General features: G+C 35.7%; 2 protein-coding genes and 1 pseudogene across 2 annotated transcripts in view; all 3 read right to left on the reverse strand.

The window, feature by feature from the left end:
- Positions 1-702, reverse strand: part of LOC107585800 (C3a anaphylatoxin chemotactic receptor-like) — a 4490-nt gene extending 3788 nt beyond the window's left edge. Inside the window, exon 1 of the mRNA XM_016272946.1 lies at positions 659-702. Within this exon, the coding sequence (XP_016128432.1) occupies positions 659-662 (4 nt within the window). The 5' untranslated portion in view covers positions 663-702. The remainder of the gene's footprint in view (positions 1-658) is intronic.
- Positions 703-3117: 2415 nt separating this feature from the next.
- Positions 3118-4232, reverse strand: LOC107585769 (C3a anaphylatoxin chemotactic receptor-like; annotated as a pseudogene).
- Positions 4233-5458: 1226 nt separating this feature from the next.
- LOC107585770 (heat shock cognate 71 kDa protein-like) overlaps positions 5459-10408 on the reverse strand; it is a 21307-nt gene continuing 16357 nt past the window's right edge. The window contains exon 9 of the mRNA XM_016272922.1: positions 5459-5476. Within this exon, the coding sequence (XP_016128408.1) occupies positions 5459-5476 (18 nt within the window). The remainder of the gene's footprint in view (positions 5477-10408) is intronic.

The following is a 10408-nucleotide window of genomic DNA, read 5'->3' on the forward strand; positions in this document are numbered from 1 at the left end:
TATGTGTATATATATATATATATATATATATATATATATATATATATATATATATATATATATGTATGTGTGTTTGTATATATGTATATATATATGTTTGTTTTTGTTTTTTAGGCTTTTATTTATTTTTATCCTTCTTTTATTGTTTCTCTAGTGCTTAAATGCTTTGTGTCATTATTGCCTGTTTCTTTTAGCCTTGTAAAGCACTTTGGTCAACACCAGTTGTTTTTAAATGTGCTATACAAATAAACTTGTATTGTATTGTAAGCATGTTACTGAAGTCACAAAAACTAATGCACAATATATATTTTTAAACATTTTGTTTGTCATTTCATCTTAAAATAGTGTTTTACACTGAGTAACAACAACATGGACATGAGATGATTTTTAGATTTCTGTTGGATAAAGTCTAAACTTTCAACTCCAGTGGTAATGCTGCTTAATCTTAATCAAGTCGAGATAATGAAACCCAACCAAATGGGTGGAGGAATCAAAAGATGCATGTCATTTAAAAAAAACAGCATTACAGCAAAAAAACACTTCACCCAGTTCTTTTCATAGGGCATCATATCTGTCTCAGTAAAACACAAATTTAGTATAGGTACAATATAGGTTTAAAAAGTGTAAACAGGAATATTGCATAGATAAAGTTTCTTACCCATTTTTAGTCCTTTTTCCAACAACTTCTTTGCATGAACAATTGCTGGTTGTTTCCCCTTTACTTAAATGAAAGAGAGAGTGGGGTGGAGTGATGATGCAACAAGGGAACTATGCTTCTGTAGAAAACTATTTTGAATATCAGCTTTCAAAGGAAACATTCTTCAATGGGGACCATAGATAGAGCCATAATTATAATTGTTTAGCCACCAAAAATGAAGGGGAGAGCAGGTAGTTAGTTCTGCAGTTTAACATTGGTGCTTCGAGACTGAAATGCATTTTTGACTTGCCACATTCTATTCATAATATAGTTTATCTTTCTTTTTGAGTGTTTAAAAGCATTGTAGATGGCGCCATCTAGAGGCCTTGATCTTATTTGTAACTCACTTAGGTTAAAAACATCTGCTAAACGAATAAATGTGGACCTATGAAAAGGCAGACCTTTTAAGCCATTTAGACTATTTTGTCATCTGTCCATCTTCAAAATGGACAAAAAAGCACCTTAATGGCTCCATATGGCTCACTATAAATAGTCTTTGTTAGTCTCACTGTGTGTAAGAGAGATTGTGCTTTTGACCTTTTTATATTATGTTACAAATGAAAACCTGATTTGCATACAGGAGAAAGTTATAGTTATACTGTAAAAAAAAATCCGTAAAATTTACGGTAAAAAACCGGCAGCTGTGGTAGCCGGAATTTTACTGTAAAAAAATACGGTAGCAACGTTTTAGGTTTTACGGTTTTAACTTAAATTTACAGTTAAATACCGTAATTTCATTAACTGATAAAATGTTAATATACCAACCTATTGAAGTACTGAAATCTGTTTTGTACCTTTGTAATACACTGATAATCACCAAATGCAGATGGTGATGAGAAAGTCACATGATGAACCAAAGCCCATCACAAGCAGCTTTTAAATAATAGCATATATAGAAGGTGCACAGTGTCATTCACACAAACACCAAACAGCATCATGGTAACATACATGAAACTGAAATAATGCAATAAACATTCATTTAACAAGATTAGGTGTAACACACAACCCTAATATACAAAACTGATAAGAAAAAACTAAGAAGAAACATAATTATTTTAACAAAAAAAAAATCAAATTTGAAATGTAACACAGGGAATTCTGGGAATGTCAATTTACGGTTATTCACTGTAAATTATACGGTCTTTTTCACATCCAAAAACAGTATACTACCGTAAAATTAATGTCCAATACATGTAATATCCAATACAGTTTTTCACCGTATATAGTAGGGGAATTTACAGTTAACCATTTAACAGGTTTTTACTGTAGCATTTTACCATTAAATTCACGGTCATTTTTTACAGTGTATGCCTATGCCTAAGACCTGTGTTTTTCATGGCAATCTGGAAAACAAGGTGTGGATTTATATTCGAGAAAATGTATTGTTTTTAAAACCACCAGAAAACAATATATCCAAAAGCCATTCTATTTATTTATTTAGACTGGTAGAAGGTTCCCCTATGTGATATAGTGAGAACAGCTGAGGTGATTGATGGCAAAAGCGAGATTTAATATCATTAAACATCATCTTAATAAGTTGCTTTTAAGAATTTCATTTTTACTTTGTTATTATTTAAACATTTCCAGGACTCTCAGTGTTTGGAACACACAGTTTGGTACATCCCTGACTCATTCTTGAATGCTCACAAAAGAGAACCAGTCCAGTGCCGACTAGAATCAAATGAGCAATGTCAGTCTTTTCTAGTTTCCTCTTACATATAAATACTCATGTTTTGAACTTTCTAGCAGTAAAGGAATATCTGCAGCAGGACGTTTCCACATACCTCTAAACAAAGGTTATTTGAATACGTTTTACAGGAAAATACTATTTCAGTCTTTCTACTAGATAATTTCATTTTTAATTTAACGTGTGACTTGATATTTGATCCTGAAACAACATTACTGTCCAAAAACATAGACCAAACCCTACCCCTACCCATAATTTCTACCAAAAATCAGAGGGATAACAAGGGTGCAGAAGCACCTAACATTGTTGTAAGCCTAAAACAGACATTTCCTGTAAATGTATCCCTCAAATCTGATTGGTTGATTGGGATGTTGATCCAGGAACACATAGTACTTGGTGAAATCATGTTCACCATGAAATTACTAGAAATTTCAGTTTTTCGGTGTAAAAGGGCTCATCAATTCTAACTGTATGTGTTTTGCACATGGGAAAAAGAAGCCATAAAATGTCATAAAATGTATGACGTGAGATAATGTTGCATTAAAATAGCCAACAAGATTTAGCCAGAGTTTCTAAACATTTTCCTCCAAAATAGAACAAACTGAGTCATTTATTCAACTTTTCCACTCGTATAATGCAGTTTATGGCTGTATATTTTGTTCAACCTCGTTTGTAAGTCATAAAAATTTGGCTATCAAGGTAAGAAATAGGAGTCATAAATGTCTAGATAATTTTAATGGCTTGGTTTTTCATCCTGGCAGCTGTCAAGCATAGAGATGGCGATGTCATTTGTTTGCTTTGAGACTTTGAAGTCCTGATGATCCTCAGCAAAAGCCGTCTCCAGCGCCAGCAGCAGAGACTGTTTGAGCTTCTTCTTATACTCATCACACATGAACACATAGAGAATGGGGTTCAGACAGCTGTTTAGAAAAGCCAGGCAGTTCACTACAGTTTCTGTTTTTAATAAAACCTCCTTAGCAGACTCACTCCACTGATTCTCCTTTGCACTTATGTAATAAAACTCGTGGATATGATAAGGAAGCCAGCATATGAAAAAGGCCAGGACCACAGCTATAATGACCTGGTAAAACCTGAGCTGCTTCCTCTTTTTTAGGCTTTTGACTCGCATGCCGATAGTTATATATGAAGATGCAATGATCAGGCAGGGGATGAGGAAGCCCACTATGAACCTATATGTGACCAAAGACTTGTAGGATTGTACTGTATAGAAGTTGGATAGTTACACATTACTTCAGGCTCTGCTGTTGAGTGATTGATGACTGCGGGGATGCTGCAGCCGATGGATAAAATCCACACAATCTAGCAGATGATTCTAGCTTTGAACAGGGTTCGATTATTCCGACTGCACACAACCATCCATGTGCACAGGCATCGGTCCAGACTGATAGTAGTCAGCAGAAAAATGCTGGCAAACATGTTTAAGTAAATCATGAATTGGAGAAACTTCCACTTGAAGTCACCAAAGTGCCAAGCCATCTTGCATAAGGCTAAAATGAAACTTATGATCAGAGTTATGGAGAAGATGAAGTCTGCAATCGCCAAGTTGAGGAACCAAATGGAGTTGACTGTTGTCTTCATTTTGTAGCCGGTCACAAATATGACAAGCCCGTTTCCGATGAGACCTACGGCAGAGATTGCCAAGTAAATGCATATTTTGAAGACGTTAATGCCCGAAAAGTCCTCGGCCTGCACGGTAGAATTGTCTGTAGTGAATCTGGTCACATTTTGAGGTCCAAAAGTAGTGACTGTTACTCAAAAACAAGAGAAAATACAATAAGTGTTGGTCTCTGGAATCGGAACCACACAACCATCCATGTGCACAGGCATCGGTCCAGACTGATAGTAGTCAGCAGAAAAATGCTGGCAAACATGTTTAAGTAAATCATGAATTGGAGAAACTTCCACTTGAAGTCACCAAAGTGCCAAGTCATCTTGCATAAGGCTAAAATGAAACTTATGATCAGAGTTATGGAGAAGATGAAGTCTGCAATCGCCAAGTTGAGGAACCAAATGGAGTTGACTGTTGTCTTCATTTTGTAGCCGGTCACAAATATGACAAGCCCGTTTCCAATGAGACCTACGGCAGAGATTGCCAAGTAAATGCATATTTTGAAGACGTTAATGCCCGAAAAGTCCTCGGCCTGCACGGTAGAATTGTCTGTAGTGAATCTGGTCACATTTTGAGGTCCAAAAGTAGTGACTGTTACTCAAAAACAAGAGAAAATACAATAAGTGTTGGTCTCTGGAATCGGAATATTTCTTATGGTACATTTCACATGCAACAAATTTTTCTATGCCAGGACAACATGCAATATGAAGCATAGTTTCACATTCTCACTTCATATTTAACTTTCTTTCTTTCTTTCTTTCTTTCTTTCTTTCTTTCTTTCTTTCTTTTATTTGTTTATTTTTAAAGAAGAATTCCACCATTTTCATCTAAAAGTGAGCATTTTAACCAAATTTCAGATAACAATAGTTTTACAATAGTTCTGTGATGGAATTTTAAACATTTCTGAAATAAAAATGTATTTACTTTAAGTACATACATTTAAATAATATTTTCACTCTTTTTGCAATTGGAAAAAAAATGAAAACATGACATTTTGAAAATTTTAATTGTGCCATTTACCTACATTTTGTTGTTCATATTAAATGTTGTATGAAGATTTCATTTTGTGTAGTTAATTATAGTGTGGAAAATACATTTTTAGTAATTTAATTATGATGGATTTTCTTATTTTGAAGTGAAAGGTCTGGGTCTGAGACAGTAATGTACAAAAGGCAATAAGCAAAGCAAGCAAACAAATAAGTAAAAAATATATAAATATAAAAACAAATGAAAGCAACCTACATAAAACAAAACAAAATACAAATACAAAAGCTAAATCCAACCACTAGGACACTGTTTGTAGTTAAGGACACACATTTATATGAAAAATAATTTGTGAAATCTTTCTAAATTGATATTTTCACCAAGTTACAGAGAGTGTAAAATAACATTATTTCAGCAGGCACCAATCATACATAATACAACAAATACACAAATTAGACTCTTACACATTTTCTTCAGTCTGTGTTGAAGCCCATAAAACCTCTTTGCATGTTCTCTTTTCAGTTGACAGTGAACAGCTAATGATAAATTCCCCTTTACTTATGAAAGAGTGATGGTTAGATGGAGTTAAAAGATAAATATGCTTCTACAGAAATCTATTTGTGCAATTTTAAGTTCTATTTCTGCATTCTAAACTCCCACCAATGAATCACGAATGCAGAGAGAAGCGTGTTACCTAGGTGACACGTTATCGGAAAACACCATCTGAACTGAGCCATTTGCACTTGGAAGCTATTGCTCTGAACCCACATCATGCAGTCAAAGGAGCTCTCCATACAAGTGAAACAGACCATTTTTAGGCTTCAAAAACAAAACAAATCCATTAGAGAGATAGCAGGAACATTAGGAGTGGCCAAATCAACAGTTTGGTACATTCTGAGAGAACAAAAGAACGCACTAGGGAGCTCAGTTACATAAAAAGGCCTGGCTGTCCACGGAAGACAACAGTGGTGGATGATCGGAGGATCCTCTCCATGATAAAGAAAAATCCTTTCACAACATCCAGCCAAGTGAAAAACACTCTCCAGGAGGCAGCTGTGTCACTGTCAAAGTCTACAATCAAGAGAAGACTTCACAAGAGCAAATACAGAGGGTTAACCACAAGGTGCAAACAAGCCAAAAAACAACTAAAAACGCCTGACCACTTCTGGAAAAGCATTCATTGGATGGATGAAATTAAGATCAACTTGTACCAGAATGATGGGAAGAAAAAAGTATGGACAAGGCTTGGAACAGCTCATGATCCAAAGCATACAACATCATCTGTGAAACATGGTGGAGCAGTGTGATGGCATGAGCATGCATGGCTTCCAGTGGCACTGGGTTACTGGTGTTTATTGATGACATGACAGAAGACAGAAGCTGCTGGATGAATTCTGAAGTGTATAGGGATATACTCTCTTCCCAGATTCAGTCAAATGGAGCAAAGTTGATTGGGCGGCACTTCATAGTACAAATGGCCGATGATCCAAATCACACAGCAAAAGCAACCAAATACAGAGGGTTAACCACAAGGTGCAAACAAGCCAAAAAACAACTAAAAACGCCTGACCACTTCTGGAAAAGCATTCATTGGATGGATGAAATTAAGATCAACTTGTACCAGAATGATGGGAAGAAAAAAGTATGGACAAGGCTTGGAACAGCTCATGATCCAAAGCATACAACATCATCTGTGAAACATGGTGGAGCAGTGTGATGGCATGAGCATGCATGGCTTCCAGTGGCACTGGGTTACTGGTGTTTATTGATGACATGACAGAAGACAGAAGCTGCTGGATGAATTCTGAAGTGTATAGGGATATACTCTCTTCCCAGATTCAGTCAAATGGAGCAAAGTTGATTGGGCGGCACTTCATAGTACAAATGGCCGATGATCCAAATCACACAGCAAAAGCAACCCAGGAGTTTTTGAAGGTAAAAAAGTGGAATATTCTGCAATGGCCAAGTCAATTTCCTGATCTTAACCTGGTTGAGCAAGCATTTCACTTGCTGAAGACAAAACTAATGGCAGAAAGACCCACACACAAACAACAACTGAGGTCAGCTGCAGTAAAGGCCTGGCAAAGCATCACAAAGGAGGAAACCCAGTCTCCGGTGATGTTCATGAGTTGCAGACTTAAGGCAGTCATTGCCTGCAAAGGATTCTCAAAAAATATATATATAAAAAATTAACATTTTATTTATGATTATATTTATTTGTCCAATTACGTTTGAGCCCCTGAAAATGGCGGGACTGTGTATAAAAATGGTTGTAATTCCTAGTCATTTTATGGTATATTTTTGTTCATCTTGATTGTTTTATTTTCCATTTTGTTCTGGTGGCATACAGAGTCGAAATTATGAAAATTGTGTCAGTGTCCAAATATAAATGGACCTGACTGTATGTATGTATGTATGTATGTATGACTCTTCACCATTTTCTGTATGTCTTCAGTCTGTGTTGAAGCCCATAAAACATCTATTCAGTTTTTCATTTGACAGTGAACAACTGATGATAAATTCCCCTTTACTTATTAAAGAGTGATGGTGGGAAGGAGTAGAAAAGAAATATGCTTCTACAGAAATCTATTTTCATTGACTTTGTGCAGTGTTAAATTCTATTTCTGCAATCTGAAATTCCACCAACTAATCCTAAATGCAAAGAGAAGTGTGTTCCCTACAAGATGACACGTTATCGAAAGATACTACTATCCTGTGACATGGGACAGCCAAGGAGAAACTTTCACTGTACAGGTAAAATCCAGAGATTTATTTTTGGGACACTGACTTCATTGGTCACAAATCTGTACATACACATTTGACACACTTTTAGTTACAACACAAACAAAATTTAATAATTGGTCAATAATTGTAAGACAATAAGCTACTTTAGCTACTTAGAGATTGATTTTAGTACTGTTTTCTTGTCTTTGCATCTGGTCAAGGAAGCATTGGGGTCTTTTGTCATCTTTGTGATCCAGAAAGTCCAGATGTTCTTCAGCAAAAGTCATTTCCAGCACCAGCAACAGAGACTGTTTGAGCTTCTTCTTAAACTCATTGCACATGAACACATAGAGAACGGGGTTCAGACAGCTGTTTAGAAAAGCCAGGCAAACCACAAAAGGTGTTGTTTTAGATATTACTTCTCGAACTTTACATTCTGCTTATTCTCCACTGTATTTAATGAAATAAGACACAGTTTGTGAATATGGTAAGGGAACCAACATACGAAAAAGGCCAGAACCACAGAAATAATAAGACGGTAGGACCTGAGATGCTTCCCCCTTGTGAGACGTTTGACTCGCACTCCAATAGCTATATAAGAAGATGCAATGATCAGGAAGGGGATGAGGAAGCCCACCATAAACCTGTATATGAACAGAGACTGTAAGTCTAGATACTTGATGCAGAAATTGATGACAAATGGAATGCTACATCCGATGGATAAAATCCACACTATCATGCAAATGATCCTGGTTTTGCGTAGAGTTCGTTTATTCTGTGCCCACACAATCACCCATGTGCACACGCATCGGTCCAGACTGATAGCTGTTAGAAAAAAAATACTAGCAAACATATTTAGCTCTGTCATGAAAGAGAGAAGCTTGGACAAAATGTAGCCCAGCGGCTTGCCAAAGATCAAGACAATGCGTATGACTGGGGCGAAGGAGAAAAAGAAGTCTGCAATCGCTAAATTGAGAAACCAAATGGAGTTGACTGTCGTCTTCATTTTGTAGCCAGTCACAAAGATGACAAGCCCATTTCCAATGAAGCCCAAGACAAAGATGATGAGGTAAATGCACATAGTGAAGATCTGGATGCTTGAAAAGCCCTCATTCGCCTGTGTCATGGAGACACTAGTCAGATTATCATTTTCCAAACTGGTGCACACTATACAGAAAAGAGATACAAGTGCAGTGAGAATTGGTTCTGGAGCAAAACAACATGCAAATGAAACATTTTGTGGCGCATTTGACAAGCAACACATTTTCTCTGTTAGTACCATAGTTTTTGCATTGAAAAGCAGTAGAATGGAAGAAAAAAAATGCAAGGATTTGAGACACAGTTGAGCTTTTTAGCGTTGCATTTTATGCAACATGTTATGAGTGAACATTTTTACGTCTTTGGAGCTTAGCTCTCAAAAGTTACAATTAATTTTGTTAAATGAAAAAGTTTTGATGTTTATGGACAGGAAACATAATAAATAGAGTATTAAAAAAAGAGAAAAAGAATAACAAATCTGAAATTTAAATGGAGAGAAGCCTATGACCATATACATACTTATAGGCCTATGCAAATGTCAGAATCATGAAATATTTACATTTACAGAAGAACACCAACCAAATCAAAACTGTTCACATAAAGTATATAAATTGTGAAAAACAAGTTAAAACAATCCAGCATAATTTTCCTCAAAAGCAAACTTTATCAGCTCTTACCCAAGATTATAAAAATAATTCTGATTGCAGTTGCATTGCCTCAGGTTTCTTAATCAAACCACTGTAGCCTAATAGTGTTTCCCAATTAGCTCCAAGTTCACAGCACAGATCTGAACCTGAATCACTCTTCCTGAGAATGCTCATACACTGTATTGTCTGTTTTCTTATATTACTGTAAATATAATTCTATTACCTTGAAGCATCCATTCCTCCACAGTTACCATTTAAGTGCCTAATTTAGTAATCTAGGGTTAATCTTTACAAGGTTACAAATGAACAGTTTATTTGCAAAAACAGATAACTTAACAGATACGTTTCAAAACTTTCAAAAATAATGTTATTTATTACAGTTTTTCTCGATTGCTAACACAATATAACTGATTCGTTTGGCACAATTTTCCAAACCATTCATACAGTTCTTGAAACAAAGACACATTTCTCAAAACTTTTAACACATTTCACCTTTTTTCACACACGCTCCAATTTGCTCAGTGTTTTCTGCAAAACTCTACACAAGAACTACATCATTTTGCACAGGTTTAACCGTGTTCTCATTTAGAAAACACAAACACACAATATAACTACCTCAAGAATCACAAAATGAACACAAATAGCACACATTTGTAAATGTTTACACTTGGCAAGTGTTGACACTTATCCATTAGATTGAGCGGCCATGTAAAGTTGCTAATACTTACATATTTCAGAAGCCATATTTGAGGTCAATGAATGATAGGCGATCGTTTGGATGTCCTGCCCGATGTATTGTATTACCATAGACTAGCCGTTAACCATCTGTTAGTCACGGACTGCGTGACTTCGCCTGTGGATTTTTTTTTTCTGTGACTAATAAAATTATGGTCGACCAAGCTTCTTCTGGTCGACTAACGATTAGTCGAGTATTAGGGGTCAGCCCTAATATATATATATATATATATATATATATATATATATATATATATATATATACA

Source organism: Sinocyclocheilus grahami, unplaced genomic scaffold (assembly GCF_001515645.1).
Source record: "Sinocyclocheilus grahami isolate Dianchi unplaced genomic scaffold, SAMN03320097.WGS_v1.1 scaffold74.1, whole genome shotgun sequence".
Lineage (NCBI taxonomy): Eukaryota > Metazoa > Chordata > Actinopteri > Cypriniformes > Cyprinidae > Sinocyclocheilus > Sinocyclocheilus grahami.